The sequence below is a fragment of the Dermacentor andersoni genome, chromosome 3, assembly GCF_023375885.2.
Source record: "Dermacentor andersoni chromosome 3, qqDerAnde1_hic_scaffold, whole genome shotgun sequence".
Taxonomy (NCBI): domain Eukaryota; kingdom Metazoa; phylum Arthropoda; class Arachnida; order Ixodida; family Ixodidae; genus Dermacentor; species Dermacentor andersoni.
The window spans coordinates 236183485-236204334 of NC_092816.1; the positions used below are offsets into that span (position 1 = coordinate 236183485).

Below are 20850 nucleotides of genomic sequence, written 5' to 3' on the forward strand. Positions count from 1 at the left end.
TCACGGCGAACCCTCGGAGTCCCATCTCCCGGTATGGGCATCGGCGGTAGATGTGCCCGGCTTCTCCGCAGTGATAGCAAAGCGGGCGATGGTCAGGGGCGCGCCAAACGTCAGTCTTTCTTGGAATGCCGCGTGGGGTGACGGGTTGGCGTGCTGGCGGCGGGGTTGGTGGTGGACGACGGAACTGTGTCGTCACGGCCCTGCCGTGGGCGCGGAGGGGGAACGTGACGGCGGGCTACAGCGGCGTATGTCATCGCTTGCGGCTGAGGCTGCGGCGATTCAGGGGCTACTCCGAGTTGTTGTTGGAGCTCCTCACGTACGGCGTCGGCAATCGAAGCCACTTGAGGCTGCGGTGACGGGAACAGCTTTTGTAGTTCCTCCCGCACGACCGCTCGGATAGTCTCGCGCAGGTCGTCGGTGGCCAGTGACTGAATTCCTGTGTAGTTGGTAGAGTTCGCGCGGCGGTTGAATTGCCGGTTCCGCATTTCGAGTGTCTTCTCGATGCTGGTGGCCTCGTGAAGAAACTCTTCTACGGTCTTCGGTGGACTTCGTATCATTGCGCCGAAAAGTTCTTCCTTCACGCCACGCATGAGAAGGCATTTCTTCTCTTCCGGCATATCCGGGTCGGCGTGGCGGAACAGGCGGTTCATTTCTTCCGTGAATATGGCGACGTTCTCGTTAGGGAGCTGCACTCGGGCGTCCAGCGTAGCTTCGGCCCTTTCCTTGCGCACGACGCTTGTAAAGGTGCGCAGGAAGCCGGTACGGAACAGGTCCCATGTTGTCAATGTCGACTCCCTGTTCTCGAACCACGTTCTGGCGGCGTCTTCTAGGGCGAAGTATACATGCCGCAACTTGTCGTCCGAGCCCCAGTTGTTGAAAGTCGCGATTCGCTCGTACGTCTCCAGCCAGGATTCCGGGTCTTCAGTTGCTGCTCCGTGGAAGGTCGGTGGGTCCCGAGGTTGTTGCAGGACAACGGGGGTCGCTGGGGCAGCCATTGGGGTTGTCTTGGCCACGATTTTCTTGGTCTTCTCAGGTAGAAGTCCGTGTTCCGGAGGCAGCTGTTGTAGACGACGGCTTACTCGATGGTCCGTGAGTACGTTGGTGCTCTCTTTACGGTCCGGGCTTGGATCACGGCTTGTCGGGGGCGTCCGGTACATGGACGAAAAGCACCTCCACCAGATGTCACGTGGTCGTGACGGCAAAGAACACAGTAGCAATACTGTGAAAGGCAAAACTAGCTTTTATTGGGCGAACCTGTGCCCACAAAACAGGCTACACTTAAAGCACAACGAGAGCGGCGAACACAGTCGGCGATCGTCGTGAATCTGATCAGCGGGTCCAGCGCGTCAGTTTTTATACAGCAGTCATCGAATGTTCCAGACTAATCGTTGGGACCCGCGCGCCTTCCACAAAGTTCTACACCATTCCCGTCACGCGATGAAATCAGATAACACAAGGTTCGGCGACAACGTACAGCGGATAGAAGCATCGATAACTTTCCAGAGACTTCGGATACATGCAGGCGCGTCCCGCGCTGTGCGATAAGATTTGTTAGGCGGCGAAACGTGGTCGCCCGATAAATATAAGTACACGTGTCAATATCGTCAACAGCAATCTGCCAGTATCCAGAACAAAGATCAATAAAAGAGAAATAGCTGGAACCGTGGAGGCAGTCAAGGGCATCATCTATACTTGGGAGCGGGTAGACGTCCTTCTTAGTAATGTTGTTCAGGTGACGGTAATCTACACAGAAGCGCCACGTGCCATCCTTCTTAACCAACGCTACAGGTGACGTCCAGGGCTTGAAGAAGGCTCAATGATGTTTTTGTCTAGCATTTTCTTGACTTCACTTTGAATTACTCGGCGTTCCGACGCAGAAACTTGATACGGTCGTCGGTGAATAGTAGTAGCATCGCCAGTACGAATCCGGAGCTTGACCGCGAGCGTCTGGCCTAAAGGGTGATCGTCGAAGTAAAAAATATCTCTGTAGGACGATAACACTTGGTAAAGGTCTTCAGCCTGCACAGAAGACAGGTCCGTCGCAACCATTTTCTGTATCTTGGGATCGGCGGCCGAGGCTGGCACAATGGGCCTGCTAAGCTCGCAAGAAGCATCGGTCGATAAAGTTGCCATGTGAAGGTCGCCGAGACCATCAACGTTGGCAAGGCAAATACCTTGCAGTAGAATTTGCTTTGCCAATCCAAAGTTAAAGGTAGACGTGAAAGTGCGGTTCGCAGTAATAGTAAGTATACTGTGAGGCACGGTAACGTCATACTGTAGTGGAATGTCGGGCTGAGGAGTGACGAGGTACTTGCCATCAGGGACTGGGGGGAAGACGAGTTCAATATAGGCTGTTGATTTTGGCGGCAGGCGAATAAAGCTGGTGGGGCATAGGCGGCATGGGGTGTGTCAGAAGGTTCTGCGATAATCGGCAACTTAAGGCGAAGGGTACTGGCAGGGCAGTCAATAAGAGCAGAATGCGAGGAGAGAAAATCGAGGCCAAGAATGAGGTCGTGGGGGCAATGAGCAATCATGGTGAAGAGGACAGGAGTGTGGCAGCCGGCGATGCTAACACGTGCCGTACACACGCCGATGATAGGCACAGTACCGCCATCCGCAACGCGGATGACGCGTGCCGACGCTGGAGTGAGGAGCTTGTTCAGTCGTCATCGGAAGGAAGCACTCATAATAGAAAGATATGCACCTGTATCGATGAGTGCCGTGACAGGATAGCCATCAACGTCAACGTCAAGAAGGTTTTGGTTCGTAGGTAACGTGAGCAGAGGATTTGAGGGCAAGGTGGACAACGCAGCTTCATCTCCAGAAGCTGCAGTGCCTAGTTTTCCGGCTGGATCTGGGAGGCGATAGGCGACGGAGAGAAGCGACGGGGTTGGGGCGAACGAGACTGATGGCGTCGAGGTGAGGAGGAGAGGCTGTAGCGAAGGTTCGGGGCAGGAGCATCAGTGCCAACAGGTTCATGGCGGGTGGCATAGGAACAGAGGGTCCAAAGGGGCGGGAATGAGCGGCGGTGTATGTCCGAGGAGGTGGTTGCCATCGGTTGCAGCAGTGACGAGCGATGTGGCTGATGCGACCGCAGTAGAAGCAGATTGGCCTGTCATCAGGGGTACACCATTCGGATGGGTTGCGGCGAGATGTGGCAGAAAAGGACTGGCGGGGACGAGGAGGGCTGCTAGAGAACTGGGGAACCATGGGTGGAGACGATGAACACACGGAGTTGAGACCCATGTTCTCGAATTCCTGTCTGATGACGGCCTGAATCATCGCAATCGTGGTTGCTGGTGGATCGGGGGGCATTGCGGAGAAAGCCGGCAAACATGTGGCCTCGAGCTCGCGGCAAACAATACGGGTTACATCGTCACAAGGAGTGGTCTGACGCGGTTGACCCTCACATGTCGACGTAGCAGCAGTCTTGGGTAGTCGCGTGATGTGATGTGTGATACAGCGGCTCTAAGCTTGTTCAAGGCGACGGCATTCTTTGATTATGGCGTCGATACTCGAAACGTAGCCGAAAACAAGCAAATTGAAAGCATCGTCGGCGATGCCTTTTAGCACATGCGACACTTCATCTGCTTCAGACATAGTATCGTCAGCTTTGCGGCAGAGAGCCAAGACGTTGAGGATGTATGAAGCGTACGGCTCTTAGATGTCTGAACACGAGACGCAAGAGCCTTTCTCATTTCAGCCTTGCGCCCAATGGGGTCACCGAACAGTGCCCTGAGCTTTTTTTTGAAACTGTCCCAACTGTTTATCACGTCATCATGCGTTTGGTGCCACACGCGTGGGGTGCCGCCGAGATAAAAGATGACATTGGAGAGCATGATCGTTGGGTCCCACCTGTTATTAGCACTGCCGTGTCCATAGAGCTTGATCCATTCGTCAACGTCCTCTCCCTCCAGGCCAGAGAACACACCAGGGTCGCGATGTTGGGCAGCCGTGATGATTGGGGCAGTCGGACAAGCCGAAGCCGTTGCAGAAGCGGTCTCGTCACCGGGAGGCATGGTGACAAGCTCAATGTATCGACCACTCTGTAGTTCCGTGGTGAGGACGGGGTTACCTCGCACCTCCACCAGAATGTTACATGTGGAAAGACACAGATGAAAGAGGCTATATACAGGCTATTTACACTGGAGCCAGACCGCCAGGCCGACACTCGCTTGCGCCAAGGGCACAGACCCACTTCGTCGTCGTTCTCGCGGCGGCTCATCCCTTGAGCATCGCTCGATGATGTCGTAATAATATGTTCTGTGTAAATCTGTAGTGCGGACATGTTCTATTATCCAGTCACTTAAGTAGTCAAATGAATGCAGATAGCCCCATAAGAACTGTGAAATGGAATGCAGAGATTTGTAGTTAAGAAGCCATAGTGACTCACACTCTGTGCTGAACATAATATAGAAAAAATGCGTAGTGGCAAATTGGGTGCACATTCTCATCTGTCATACAAATCTATATATTACAAATAATCTTTCACTCTTTCTCGTATTGCTTACAGTTGCACGAACCTTACTGCAGCATCCTCTGTGGAGTAAAATAATCTTGCGAGTCACGGCTACTTGTTCACTCTATTAACATATTGTCACGAGAACTGTTACGAAGAGTTGCGAAGAAATGGTTTTATTTACAGGCGATGGATGATGATCGTAGCGTGATCGTAGCGCAGCCCGGCCTCTCAAACCCTTCGTTTTCTTCGTCTTCTCTTCTCTCTTCTTGTCCGCGCCTTTCATATCCGTTACATTTCCCTGCAAGCACATGAAGCCCGTGGGGTGAGTCAGGATGGACAAGCAGGGTAGAAAGGCTTCAGGCGAGCAATATGAGTTGGATGAGTGCTGCTGGATCGCCGACCATTGCACAGGAGGCGAGCTATGACGTAAGTGAGTTCGCTCAGGCGGTCCACGACTACAAATGGGCCTGAGTATTGGGACAAGAACTTTTGGCACAATCCACGCTTGCGTTGCGGTGTCCAAAGAAGAACCAAGTCACGTTTTTCCAACGATACCTGTACGTGACGGTCGTCGTATCGCTCTTTCGAACGACTTTGCGAGGCCAGAGTACGAAGACGAGCTATTCGACCGGCTTCTTCGGCGAGACACAAGGTCTTCGATACAGAATCGTCACTGTGCAGAACGAAGGGTAAGAAAGTGTCCAGAGCACTTCGCGGTAACCTTGCATACAGGAGATGAAATGGGCTATAGTTCGTGGTTTCGTGTTTCGCCGTATTGTATGCGTAAGTGATGAATGGAAGCACGTCGTCCCAGTTCTTATGATTGGAGGAGACGTACATGGCAAGCATGTTGGTCAGCGTTCTGTTCGTCCTTTCAACGAGGCCATTGGTCTGTGGATGATACGGCGTGGAATGATGGAATTGTGAAGTGCACAAATGAAGTAACTCTTCAATGGCATCAGCAGTGAACTGTCGACCACGGTCGCTGATGATGATACGTGGTGGGCCATGACGAAGGACCACGGAACGCAGCAGGAAGACCGCCACGCAAGCAGCAGAAGACGGTATAGCTGCAGTTTCTGCATACCGTGTAAGATGGTCTACGCAGACAATTATCCAATGGTTCTTGTTGTTAGATAACGGGAATGGACCCAAAAGGTCAATGCCTACTTGCTCGAATGGCGTACTGGGCGGTGTCAATGGCCGAAGGGGACCCGGGGCTGCGGTGGTCGGTCGCTTGTGACGTTGGTACGTTTTGCAACTAGCGACATAACGCTTGGTTGTTTCGTACATCTTGGGCCAGTAAAAGCGCTCCTGGGTGCGGTGCGTCGTTCGTACGAAGCCGAAATGGCCGGATGTCACATCGTCATGCATGGCACGTAGAACCGCGGAGCGGAGACTCTCGGGGACAACAAGCAGAAAACGCGCTCCATGCCCGAAGTAATTAGTTTTGTAGAGCAATTTATCACGGACAATAAAGCGACCGCTGCCTTTAGAGTACGGGCGGCGACAAAAAGCGGATCAAGGGTAACATCATTCCGTTGTTCTCGCTGAAAGTCTGCCGCGTCAGGGAATGTAGAAGTAACAGTAGCGAGACAGTCGTCAAAATTCTCAGCATCACAGTCGGTAGTCGCAAGAGGAATCCGAGAGAGGCAGTCTGCATCAGCGTGACGACGGCCACTCTTGTACGATACCACCAAGTCGTATTCCTGGAGGCGCAGCACCCACCGTGCGAGGTGACCAGAGGGATCACGCAAACCGACCAGCCAGCATAAAGAATGGTGGTCAGTGATAATCTTGAATGGTCTACCGTAAAGATAACACCGAAACTTTTGTATGGCGAAAACGGCTGTCAGGCATTCCTGTTCCGTAACCGTGTAATTGCGTTCAGATTTGCTCAGGCAACGGCTGGTATATGCGACAACTTGTTCTGCGCCACTGTGACGTTGTACAAGCACCGCTCCTATCCCGATTCCACTAGCATCAGTGTGGACTTCAGTCGGGCAAGATGGATCAAAGTGATGCAAGAGGGGTGCTGACGTTAGTATAAACTTCAGTTGAGAGAATGATGCGTCACACTCTGGTGTCCAATTGAAGGATGCATTTTGTCGCAAAATACTTGTCAACGGGTAAACGATGTCAGCAAACCGGGGAACAAAACGACGAAAATACGAACATAGGCCAATGAATGAGCGGAGTTCTCGTGCTGACTGCGGTGGCTTGAAGGAGCTCACTGCTTCAATCTTACGAGGATCGGGTCTGATGCCATCCTTGTCGACTAAGTGTCCCAGGACCAGTGTTTGACGTTCGCCGAACCGACACTTTTTTGAGTTTAGAACCAGACCAGCTTTCTCAATGCTGTCGAGAACGAGGCTGAGGCGTTCGTTATGTTCTTCATACGTGCGGCCAAAGATTAAAACATTATCGAGGTAACACATGCATATCTCCCACTTTAGACCACGTAGTACTGTGTCCATGAATCTTTCAAAGGTGGCAGGAGCATTGCAAAGGCCAAAAGGCATAACATTAAATTCGAATAGGCCATCTGGAGTCACGAAAGAGGTCTTTTCCTTGTCGGCAGGGTCCATAGGTATTTGCCAATAACCCGATCGCAAATCAAGTGTTGAGAAGTAAGAAGCAGCGTGTAAGCAATCAATGATGTCACCGATTCGCGGTAGTGGATATACATCCTTCTTCGTCACTGCGTTTAGATGTCTGTAGTCCACACAGAATCTCCAGGAGCCATCTTTTTTTTTTTTTTTCATACCAGGATTACTGGGGCTGCCCATGGACTAGACGACTCTTGAACGACATCTTTGTTCATCATCTCCTTGACTTGCCCTGCAATAACTTTGCGCTCGGACGATGACACTTGGTAGGGCTTCCGGCAGATGGGGTGTGCTGAGCCTGTATCTATTCTGTGACGAGCGGGACGACGGTAAATGAAGGGGTGCATCTCTATGCGTGAAGTCGAATGCAGCCTCATGTCTGGCAAGGACCTGTACCAGTGCTTGCCGTTCCGATGTACTGAGAGCCTTGCTGAATTGACGGTCGACGAGTTTGTGAGTGCAGATGATGGTGTCGCAACCACAGGAGAGCCTGAAAATGAAGACTACATTGCCGACGTCATACCGAGTACAAGTGGACACAATGAGGAAAGCAACGACGATCCTTAGCCCACATCCTCCGAGGTGACTGGGGCACTAGTCCGGTTCTCTGCACCAATGTGGAAGGTTGCAGCCTCGGTTGCTCCGACTCCTTAGACAATGTGGAGAAGTGCATGTGTTGCAGGCAGCAAAACTGCCCAAGCAGAAGAAAATACAGGACTATTTCATGCGAAACTAAGCTGTTTCATCAATAAAGTGATTTTATAAATGGTATGTGCTTTTAGGACATCCAATTCTTTAGCAGGCTTATACCGAATTATGCTCTATATTGGACTGATAGGCGTTTTTTTGCGAGTTCGATATAGCCGGGTTCGACTGTAGTAATAATTTCTAAATGCACATTATTTCTGTAACAGTATCATTAGCAGTTACCCACCAGCCATATGATAGATTACTAATAGCTTTAATGTCACCAATCATTAAAGGATGGATGCACCAATTATTTTTGCTCATGCTATCAGCCAGTTGCAGTTTTACACTGTTGGAGAAACTTCTGTTAACTTCACCTATTTTTCAGTTCATTTAATAATGAAGTAGTCAATCAATAAAAATGCTTTATTTTTCAAACACATAGAAAAATACAGAAGATTAATAGAGTATGTGGGCAAATAACCAAGGGAGGTTTTTTTTTCATTCGGTTAAAATAGTGCAAGGACGTCAGCTGCACAAATAACAGCAAAACACACTGACGCATGTGTTCATGATGGTTCATGACTACCTTCCAGTCAATGAAGCATTTGTTCATTAGACACTGCTAAATGTGATTTGCACACTATGAAAAATTACCTTTTCTTTATCCATAAGAGGGCTCACAGGTCTAGTTTGAGTTGTTGTGAGATCTCATGAAGTGTTTCAAGAAGTTGGAGAGAGAAGCAAGGTTTGCACATTGCGCATATTCTGCACAGAGTATGTGTGCTGATTTCTCTGTCCTTCAGTGTGGTTGATTGTATTCTATGTCAATTTTTGTTGAAGTAGTACGAGTGTGTTCTTATTTCTTTTTCATGTTGTGCTCATCAGATGTGGTTAAACTGACAGTAATTTCTTAACCTGTTTCACAAAATGCAGAGCTGTCCAGCCGGCTACCTTGCGACAACTCTCCAGTGCACATAATCAACCTCGACATCCAGGATAACCACGAGGAAGCCACGATTGGTGCATTCCTCATCTGCGAGATGGCTCAGATGGTAAGTTACCCCACATTTAAAGGGCAACTCCGATAATTTTTTTACCATGTCAAGGTAATGGAATATTTTGGTTCCCGAAACCTCCCTGTCATGTGTCTGATAGTAAAATTGTTCTGTAAATTCCAAAATAATTTTAAATAAGCGAAAATGTGCAAGAACGAAACCTGACTAAACAGCTGAGCGAACCTCTTCGTGTGACGTCACGAGTGCCCCCACCAGGGAAGGCATGCAAGGCATTCCGGTTTCGCCCTCTGAGTGAACGAAACTAGCGAAGAGCAGACGCTCAGCTGTTTCGTGACTGCACTGGACCTTCGGTTGACAATGTCGGGTGAACCAGCTCTTCGGATCTGTCAAATGTTGACAGTTATAATTCTGACGAATTCAATAGCCACGAATCGCTGTTCACGTTTGACCTGCCACCACGAGAGCCAACACCCATGCGCTACATATCGTGCTGCAACATAAGACCAAGGGCAGCCCTAACCATTGATTTTATACCTGCTGCTTGCTATTTTAGGTGTTTTGCCCCTTCTCAGGGAAGTGCTTCGCATGCTCACTGTAAGACGTGCAGTGCGACTTTGTACATTTGTATCCAGCAAGAACGCCACTGACAGTCCAAAGCACTAACCCGTGCATTTGTTTACATCGGCAGGTGCAACGAACACTTGTCATTCGCTTGAGATACATAATGCTAGCTGCCCATCGTTGACATCAATTAATGTCAGAATATATCAAAACAAGCAGATTTTGTGCATGTAAGCACCGTTGCATCACTCTGAATCACGCTGATATGAGCGACCACACCTCTTCAAAAGTAACGAGTGGGAGACCGTAGTACGGGAGCATTGTTATGCTGCCTACTTATCATTCTTCATATTCTCTGCAGGCGCATAATATGTTTCGTAAGGTAGACACAGATGAGGACTTTGCACGTAATATTGTTCATTTAGAGAAGGCATAATTTTTTCTCGGGAACACCAATGCCAATATTGAAACTGTCGGCAGCTGAACGAGGCGGTTATGTACACTGTTGCATCGAGGGGCCCAAGCTTGCTGCCCGTTTGGGGTACAAGGTACAAGGCAAGCAGAGCACCTTGGAAGCTAAATAATGAGTCTGCATGACAATACATGAATTTACACTGGTGTCTAAATAACGAGTCTGCATGACAATACATGAAAATACACTTATGTTCATTGTCGCACTTAATTTAGGGCAGTGCCGGTGAGTGCGGCTGGCAGCTTTCTGTCGAAAACACACCAATGTCGTCGCTTCTCCCTTGTTTGTGTGTGCACTGTATGAAATGAGGAATGGCTTATTTCAAATGCATATGGTGAAAACTGAGCTACGGAAGGAGTTTACGTCATCCTGATGGCTAAATTGGCTTCAGGTTAGTCGCTCAGGTCTGCTACCAGTAGACACATTAACTACACGACTGTGACATATAGGTTTAACCTCAGCTGAACATGATCGGCACCAGCTCAAATTGCGTTTGCGGATGGCGAGGGCTCAAGTTCTTGCAGCCAACAACGCAACGCCACTTGCCTCCCATCGCTTGCCTGTTTACAGGGAACGCAGTTTTTTGTGACAGCAACTTCTCACACCATGCACTAGCTCACGATAGTCGACGCCTCGACACTGTCGTCGCTGCCATCTGCATGATCCTGGCATGCTCTGCATGGAACACTTCCGACGTCATACACAATGTGGCCTGTAACTGAGGAAGAAGTAAGGTGGGGTGTTCGAGGCAATTAATTAAATTCATTTCTAAAAAATCTGTGCCACTCTCAAACCTGCTTCTTTGAGGACATGACGGAAGTGTTCAGAGGAACGTACCCAATGAATTTCATCGACATTCGTCGAAAATTGCCAAAGTTGCACTCGCAGTACACTCTGGGGAAGCACTGCTGGCAGGCAGTGTGTTAGGAGGCCAGGCAACCACAGTTACATTAACGACAGTTTGCCACTGTGCCACATTGCAGGTGTCCAATGATGCAGCTTAGATTTGAATGAACAGGCAGTAATGCTTGCATGCTGTGTACTTACTCCCTTTGAGACACATAAGAGGTGACCTTGGAAGTGTGTTTGTCTGCAACATAATAATAATTATTTATTTCTACCCCTATAAATACACACAGGGGAGCTGCAGAAGAAGCTGTCATAAACAGCTTGACTGGGCCGCAACCCCTATACAGAGCAGCAGCAACAGGCAATCCAAAGCAATTCATAGCACATATGACAGCTTCACGTAAAAAATAACACAATAGCAAAAACGAGAAGACTAAACAAAATCTTATCCGCACTTATGTATACACAGAGCAGATTACTTCATCAGAGGCATGATTACACATATTTAAGACCATTGTCAAATAACATGCATTAAATAACAGCACGAATGACAAGAATAATGAATACAATATACAGTGAAAGCTCGTTAATTCGACTTTCGTTAATTCGGAAAATTCGATAATTTGACCTTTGCGCCTGGTCCCTACAATTATATATAGGAGTCTATGGGACGAAACTCTCATTAATTCAAACGGATTCCAGCCCACCTCGGATAATTCGGACGATTTTGGGCAGCCACCGAGGCTCAAAAACGAAAATACGGCAAACGCAGCACAAAAGTGATACCCAAACCAACGCCCCGTTGCCCAAACGCAGCATCGTCATTGACATCAAGTGGCTGAAACTTGGCCAATCCAATCCAATTGGCTCGACTTGTGGCTGGATGGGTGCTTTTCCTTGTTTTTGCATGTGTCGGCGTTATCGACGGGGCCATTTTGTCGCTTTGTTGCTGTTGGTGCGCTACATCCTTGCACGCTGTTTTGCCGAGGACCGATGGATTTAGTGCAGCTCAGTTATTGAACTTTATTGGTGCTTTTCTGTTGTGCGCCCGCGTCACTGCATTCTCCGCCGATGGCAACGCCGGAAGCGGCCGAAATACGAGGCGAAGGACTTGGCTACCAAGGTGGAAGTTTTGCGGGCCCTGATGGACGGACTCTCTCAACAAGAAGCCATGAAGAAGTACGACGTGAAAAGAAGTACCTTGAGCACGTATGTGAAAAATGAAGAACAAATTTTTCAGGCGTTTGAAAGCGAGAAGTTTCGAGCGTCACGAAAGCGTCTGCGAACAGCAGCTCATCCAGAGTTGGAAGAGGCTTTGCTTCGGTGGGTGGTCGACTCGCGTAATGCAAATCTGCCATTGAGTGGACCCCTCATGGCGCAAGCCTAGAGGTTTGCACTGATGATGCATATTGATGCATTCAAGGCATCGGAAGGGTGGTGTGCGCACTTCAGAGAGCGACATGGCCTTGTTTTTAAGACAGCGTGCGGTGAAAGAGGCGCTGTCAACGAAGACGTTGCCAACAACTGGAAGAACGCTGAGCTGCTCGAACACATCGCCGCCTACGATCCAAATGACATATTTAATGCTGATGAAACAGCACTTTTCTTTAAGGCTTTGCCAGGCAAGACTGTGACCATGAAAGGAGATCCGTGCATCGGTGGCGAAAGATCCAAGGAACGCGTCAGCATTTTTTTAGCCGCCAGCATGACAGGAACAGAGCGCTTGCCGCTTGTCGTCATTGGAAAGGCACAAAAGCATAACAGTGTCACCGGACTGGACAACATAGAAGTTGTTTTCTTGCCGCCGAACACAACATCGGCCCTCCAACCGATGGACCAAGGCATAATTCAGTATGTCAAGACCAAATACCGCAGGCGCGTGCTGGAACGGATGCTCCTGTGCCATGAAGTCGGCAAGCAGTACGACGTGAATCTTTTGAGCGCGGTCAACATTCTGGCCTACGTTTGGCACAACACGCCCGCGCACGTCGTCGCCAACTGTTTTAGACACAGTGGCTTCGTTGTGCGTGAGCCTGGCGATGATGCAGTGGCCGAAGTGTCGCTAGATGACAATGGAGATGACTGCGAGGATTTTGGAGGAGTTCTGCCAGATGCGGTGACACTCGCTGATTACGTTGGCATTGATGATGGCATTTTACAGCCGGCTCACTTACCGAAGAAGAAATTGTCAGGGATGTGCTGCACGGCGAAGATTCTGAGGAGGAAGAGGAGCCGCGAGAGGAGCAGCCTCGGCCCCTCGCACCCTGAAGGAAGCCGCAAAGGCCCTCGCTTTGTTGGAAGAATTTTGTTGGGACACTACAGATAGCACGCGAGCTGCTAAGCACCTGGAAGGACTTCGTAAAATAGTATCCGCGCGGGTTTCTGCTCGAAAGCAGACGAGCATCCTTGATTACTTTGTGCAGTAAAGGTTTGTTGATGAAAGTCGTGCATTTATTGTTTTTGTTGTCCGCTCGATAATTTGGACATTCGGTTAATTTGGACATATTTTACGGTCCCTAGAAGTCCGAATCGACGAGCTTTTACTGTATATAGAACAAAAAAAGCCTCACTTGGAGATTGAATTTTAGCTAGAAGCATTAACAGAGTAAAAAGAAAAATGGTGTTTGATTGTGTTAGCTTTTGCAAATGTTGGCTTTATCTCTCATTTTGGACATGACAACATGTTTCGCTGTACTCTCTCATACGATAGGCCTACACGTTTGCAACGTGGACCTCTGACCTCTGTTACGTTCTACAATATATATCGGGTATAAAAAAAAAGTAATGATTCTGTTTCTTCATGCAGGCAGGGTTGTACGTGTTGTACAGCGCCGTGTTTGTCTCCTCCTCTTTCTGGTCCTGTCTTCTAGCGCTGTTTGAATTTTATTGTTACCATGGAACACCAACTCGCCCAATCCGCTGCCCTTCTGCAGTTCATTTCTTGTACATGGGCTTCTTCTATGTGTCAAAAAAAAAAAAAAAAAATCAGCGCAGTGTTGTACGTATTTACGTATTCCTTTTTTATATTTTTCCCCTTTTCTTTCTCACTATACCTAAAGGCCCTCATGTCTAATACAAAGGAAAGTGGACTTCAGTGTTTCTTTTAGCTCTGAGCTCATCCAGTGTGACAGCAGTATTTTCTTATTGTGGAGAGTGCCATTTTGTTTGGCTTGCTTGAGTGTTTTCTACCTAGCATGCACAGTAAGCCTTCATCCATGCATAAGCTGCTGTGTCAAAGACAAAGCAAATTTAGTTTCAAACACTTAGCTGCTGTCACAGTAGAACCTGCCTACAGCACAAAGTTACTAAATTTGCTTGGATTCTGGTTGCTTTTATACAGCAATGAACATGCAGGGAATTAAAAGGACCCTGAACCACTTTTTATGAAAGTCGAGAAATGCATTTGGACTTGAGACTTTCAGAAATACTTTGCTGCAAAAAGTAGTACTTGTATGCGTTCAGTAGAAGTGCAGTTATTAAAAATCAAATGTCCCCTACACGGTGCTTCTGCTCCTTCTTCCTTGACTTGCACTGCAGAGGCTATGGCGCAGCGAGGCGAGACTACAACACTCCCCCTACTGAATATACTGAACCATGACATGCGGTTCAAATGTGATTTTGGATGTTTGCAACTGTAGTGTATGTTTACAACATGCACTACATATGCGCAGCATTTGCTTTGTGCACCACAGGGCTTGAGTGCGCGCTCGTGCTCATATGCTCGAGTCCAGCCATGCTACGGGGTGCAGACTGGCTTTGTGCTGCACCAGCTTGACCAACGGATAGTAGCCACACCCAAGTTGCGCGTTGTGCATCACTAGCTCAGTACAAAGCGAAGTCTGCCAGGGTTTCTAACCAGCAGAGAGAGAAAGCCTTATGAAATGACCTTGCTGAGTGGGGTAAAGGGGGGCGGGGGCCACGAGACTAGCCCCACCAGAGCTGCCCTTCCTCAGGCCAGACCCTTGAGTCTTGGTGGCCAGCCGGACTTCCCAGAGTTGGTTTGCTAGGAGCGGACAGGAGTGTGCACATGCTGGCAAGCATGGATGTGGTTCAACCCTGAGTTTTGCATGGTCTGAGGCTAGTTGAGTTTTCAAAACTAGTCGAAATTTGCGAGACCCAACGGCTATAACAGCTATAAGCAGGGTGGCCAAAGTTTGATTCCTACGCGGGCAGCCACGGTCGAGCGTTAGCAGATATAGTTGGCTTTGTCCAGAAGATCGCAATTGTTATTGAAATTCGATAGCAGATTTTTGCTTATGTCAGCCTGTTTATTAAATTTCGTCCACACACACACACACACACACACACACACACACACACACACACACACACACACGCACACGCACACACACACACAAACAGTAACAGTAGGAAGAACTGCACTGATCCCAACACCCTTCTTGATTGAAGTCAGCTATTGGCCAATAGCATCCACGTATGGAAATCTATATTACCCAATAAAGTGTCCAGGGAAGAGTGAGGAACAGGCTTTTGTTGAAAAGAGAGCGTTTAAGAAAAGGGTGACTTTGAGCTCCGCACGCCGCGCATGACCGTTAGATTTCGCTGAAATGTTCACAGCAGTGCATGCTATCTGTGCGCTGGTTTTTCACCAAACCCGAGGGGTGGTACAGCACCCCTTTAACAGGCCATCCCTGAGCTTGTTGGCCAGTGGCCTGTTTCTAAGATCACACACTGTGTGGCGCCTGAGGTTTACAGGATATTCCTCTTCTGCCATTGTGGTCACGAATGGCTCTGGATAGGTACATTTAAACTAGCTAGCCCTTCCAGGGCTGGTTTGTAAATAGTACATGCAAGATCTATAATTATCTTGTGTGCCGAATGCACTTAGGAGCAACAGCCTCTATCAGGCCACATGGCGTTTAGCTCTTCTCTCTTTTTTCTGCAACAAGGAAATAAATCAACTTCAACTTCAATACCCCTAACAGCTAAACTTTTTAGAGCAGTGAAACGAATGAATTCATCCTTGAATTGAAAGGTATAGTGAATACTTCCCCATACAATCACATCTTTAGTCACCTCAATTTCGGGCAATTCAGAGTTTTAAAAAAAATTGTCTTATTTGTGAGTTCTGTTCTGTAAAGACGTTTGTGGCCAGCTGCAAACAGGACACTAAAGAAGTGGATGGAGGGACTGCTGTTGCCTTCGCTCAAGCACCGTTTGCATCCTGGGGAGGCTGTGCATTTGTCTCCCATTGGTAGCAAAAGTTGTCTGTTCACCTACTTTCACTTAGCGTTTTTGTCTATTACGAATAGTATGTTTATCAAAAATTCACCATCTTTAAATAATTCTGAAAAAAAAGCTGAAAAAATATAGTTATAATAATTGCTGCTCCTGTGCTTTCTTTATCTTCATTGGCTTCACATGGTTGCTTCTCAGTATTAGTGGTGCGCAAATAATCATTTGCAAGGTCGAATTGAGTAGGTATAGTGACAAAGATGAATCGGATAGGATACTCTATTTTTCAAATAGCTTTGGAAGAAAGAAAGTTAATTTAAATTATTAACATAAAATGAAGTTCACATCATAGTAGAGTGAAATCTCTTTGTAATGAATCTCATGGGACCACCTAAAATTATCAGTTATATTGAAACATTGTAGCATTGAAACACGCAAATTGGCGTTAAAAATTGCATTAAATGGGAGGAACCTCCTACATTTGAAAAGCAGGAATCCACAAAAGCATTTATGCTGGTAAAATGGATTCCAAAGGGTTGGAGTGAAAACGCGGGTTCATGCATAGCCATCTTCACCTGGTGTGTACACAGCGTGTACAGACCTCGACTCTGTTAACTATATGCTAGTGTGTGCCTGGCCCATGTGTCCGTCACCAAGAGTGAGATTACTCGCCACAGTGCCATGCATTTTCTTTCTGCAGCAGGATGAAACGCAATGTTGCAAAGCAACAGCACTCACGACGTGCACCAACAGTCACAGAGGAACCATCGGGCGCATGTTGGTTCTGAGTGAGATAACGCACCTTGAGCTGTTGTGCCTGCTACACCTAAGCTCACTGATAACGCCGGAGGCTGTCAGTAAAGTGCATGCCAAGCACTTGCAGTGTTCGCATATCGTAGATATGCACATGATGCACCTCTGGCATATCATAGCCAAATGTTACCAACCAAAGCATCCACGGATTTTATCGCTTTCTATGTGTTATTTGCCAGTGATTCTCCTTCTCAATCCTTAAGATTGTCGCAGTTGTGAACAATACAATAGGTGTGATCACGATATTGCAGTTCCAGAGAACACCGGTGACGCCGCAATTTTCAGTGCTGCCTGTGCTGTCATTAGCTGGGTGCTGTGCAAATTTGTATGTAGTTCGTGGCACGACGGAACGGCCAAACAGTGTGTCACTCACATGGAAGAGCGAAAAAACCGTGTCTTTGTCGGCGATGTGAAGAAGGGCGTCTCTGCACTAGATGGGGTCTCTCTCTGCGGGCGATGGCAATAGAGCTGGCATGGATTTGTAACCACGGCCATCCAGGAATATTTGTTGCTGATGGTAGCACATGTGATTTTTCAGTTTTGCAAATTGGAAATGTTCACAATATTTTGGGCTACAAGTTCATTTTCTTGAGGTGCTACTAGTACAGAGGTAGTATAAAATTTTGGTTATTATTTTGAAATATTTTGCCTTTTTCTATTTCTAGTGCCGAAATAATTTTTGCTAAAAACTAGGGGTGCATGAATAGTTATTCGTGAGACTGAATTGAATACAAGTTGAATAGTGCCAAAAGTGAATCGAATCAAATACTTTCAAATAGTTTTCAAATAATGAACAGCCGTTATAACAATATAACATGATGTTCACATCCCAGTATTCTTAAATTTAGCAACATTGTCATTACACAGTATGTTAAGAAGTGTTGCTTATTAAAAGCACAAATGGAGCATTAGGAGCAAACAAGTACAGTGAAATCTTGTTACTATGAATACCACATTAACAAGCTTTTCAGATTAATTAAATTTTCAGAAATCCCCACCCGACTTATTAAGGTTTCGATGTAAAAATATTTAAGTACTACGAACTTCAGAATGCCGAACGTTTCAGAATAACGATCGTTATTCAGTTTTCGTGTCAACGCCTCAGTCATAATCATCATCAGTCTATTTTATGTCCACTGCAGGGCATAAAATAGACTTCCTCTCTCTCCCTTCGATCTCCAATTAGCCCTGTCTTATACCAACCAATTCCAACAAGCGCCCGCAAATTTCCTAATTTCATTGCTCCACCTAGTCTTCTGCCACCCTCGACTGCATTTTTCTTCTTTTGGTATCCACTCTCTAACCCTAATGGTACAACGGTTGTCTAACCTGTGCATTGCATGACCTGCCCAGCTCCATTTCTTTCTCTTAATGTCAATTAGAATGTCGGCTATACCCGCTTGCTCTCTGATCCAAACCACACTCTTTCTGTTATGCCTAGCATTCTTCATTCTATCGCTCTTTGCTCAGTCCTTAACTTGTTCTCAAGCTTCTTTGTCAGTCTCTAAGTCTGTGCCCCATATGTCAGCTCCGGTAAAATGCACTGATTGTACACCTTCCTTTTCAATGATAATGGCAAGCTTCCAGTCAGGAGCTGACAACGTCTGCCGTATGCGATCCAACCCATTTTTATTCTTCTATGAATTTCCTTCGCATGATCAGGGTTTCCTGTGATTAATTGACCTAGGTAAACATACTCCTTGACCGACTCTAGAGGTTAACTGGCGATCCTGAATTCTTGTTCTCTTGCCTGGCAAGAGAACAAGAATTATCTTTCTCCTCTGCATATTAATCTTCAACCCCACTCTTACACTCTCTCTGTTAAGGTCCTCAGTCATTTGTTGTGACTCGTCTGCATTCTTGCCGAATAGAACAATGTCATCGGCAAACCGAAGGTTGCTGAGATATTTGTCGTTGATCATTACTCCTAAGCCTTCCCAGTTTAATAGCTTGAATACTTTTTCTAAGCACACAATGAATAGCATTGGAGAGATTGTGTCTCCCTGACCGACCCCTTTCTTTATAGGTATCTTCCTGCTTTTAGCTGTAGCTGTAGAACGTCTGTAGATATTTTCCAAGGTATTTACATAAGCGTTCTGTACTCCTTGATTATGTAATGCCGCTATGACAGTTGGTATCTCTACTGAATCAAATGCCTTTTTGTAATCTGTGAAACCCATATAGAGAGGCTTATTATACTCTGCGGATTTCTCGATAACCTGATTAATGACATGGATGTGATCCATTGTAGAGTGTCCCTTCCTGAAGCCAGCCTGTTCCCTTGGTTGACTAAAGTCCAGTGTTGCCCTTATTATATTGGAGATTATTTTGGTAAATATTTTATATAATACTGGGAGTAAGCTTATGGGCCTATAGTTTTTCAATTCTTTAACATCTCCTTTTTTGTGGATTAGTATAATGTTTGCATCCTTCCAGTTTTCTGGGACCCTTGAAGTCGATAAACACTTCATATAGAGAGCCGCTAGTTTCGCAAGCATTATGTCTCCTCCATCTCATCATCATCATCATTTATTGGTCCTTAATGACCCCTGGAAGGGGCATTACATAAGGTGGGGGGCGGAACATCGAACACAGCAAAGTAGGTCACTGTCAAACATTGTCACAATCAGTGATCAGCAGGATATACAGTAGACTCGTTAATTCAAACTTAAAGGGACCCGAGGATTTTCTTTGAATTATCAGGAAGTTTGAATTATCGGAAGTTCTTGCATATATGACTCTGAGCAAGATTACAGCGTACATTACAATTAATTATCCACTTAAATCATATTTTAAACATTTCACTCTTTAATTACACAGTAAAAACAGAGCAGAGGTGAAGGATCCAGAACAAGTTTAATGGAAATCTATGGCTGACTAGACCGTTTGAAGAAATCATGAATTGTTGATTGTTTTTTCTTCACATGTGCATTAAGAACAAAGTTCTCTATTCCATTAAGAGCAGCCAGTTGTTCTTGAGAATTTTCTTCTACAGTCAGAAATTTGCGGACCTTGGCAAGGTAGTGGAAGGCCTGTGCTGCTGTCACAGAGGACTGCTCTTCTGATTCCTCTTCACTTTCGCTGCTGTACTGTGCTGGCAGCACCTCAGCCACCAAGTCGTCCAGGGTGTCTTCCCTGCACACGCAGAGGTTATCATCGGCAGCCGCAAATTCACCGAGGTCAGCAGCTATGTTGTGTGCTTGGAGTGCAGAAAGCACTAGCCTTGCTTCATCGCTCTCCATTTGGAGGCAGTCTTCACCTTCATTTCGAGCGCAGTCAGGCAAGGTATCACTGGTGTGGCCTGGTATGCGGAAGGCATGCTGGAAGCAGTTCCGTATCGTTGCCGATGTTACTGCACTCCATGCGTCAGCTAGCATTCCCACAGACGACAGCAGTGTTACGCTGTACGACATGGAATTATCCATGCATATTAGCATCCTCTTAAGGAGTAGCTTTCTGTAGTTTATCTTCAGACATTTGATTACCCCCTGATCCAGAGGCTGGAGGACAGCTGTTGTGTTTGGGGGGAGGAATTCAAGACGAATTGCCTCCAGCCCCTCCACGTCACCGTGAGCGGGACAATTATCCACTATCATCAGCACTTTTATTTTATCGCGCTTAAACCGCACGTCAAGTTTCCGCAGCCAATCCTCAAACAAAGATTGCGTCATCCATGCACGCGTATTTGCTGCATAAGAAACGGGAAGAGTTCGGACGCCTTTAAAGCATCTCGGACGCTTCGATTTGCCAACAACGAAAAGTTCGGGCTGGTGACTACCATCCACATTGGCACAAACCATGACTGTGAGCCGCTCCTTGCTCAGCTTTCCGCCAGTGCAACGTTCCCCCTTGCGACACAATGTTTGCTGAGGAAGGCACTTGAAGAACAGTCCCATTTCGTCAGCATTATAAATGTCAGCCGGGGAGTATTCAAGCAGTGGGCTCTGAAGACGCATCTGCTGCCAGTCGGTAGTAACCGCCTCATCGACCGCTGCCGCTTCTCCACTTACTGTTTTGAAAGTGAGGCCATGTCGCTCCTTGAATCGCGACACCCATCCATCACTACACTTGAAGTCTTCAATTCCAAATCGGCCGATGCTACTCGCGTCACTTTCGCACCTTTTTTTTTGTTTTCCTTTTCTCGTGCTCTTTGTTTTTACGTCAGGTTTTACATCAGTTTTG

At 47.1% G+C, this 20850-nt stretch overlaps 1 protein-coding gene across 2 annotated transcripts in view; it reads left to right on the top strand.

Annotated features, from left to right (window-relative positions):
- Positions 1 to 20850, top strand: part of Ssu72 (Ssu72 CTD phosphatase) — a 64716-nt gene that overhangs the window by 26764 nt on the left and 17102 nt on the right. For both annotated transcript variants that reach the window (XM_050184150.3, XM_055073164.2), the window contains one exon: positions 8695 to 8813. In XM_050184150.3, coding sequence (XP_050040107.1) covers positions 8695 to 8813 — 119 coding nt within the window. The remainder of the gene's footprint in view (positions 1 to 8694; positions 8814 to 20850) is intronic.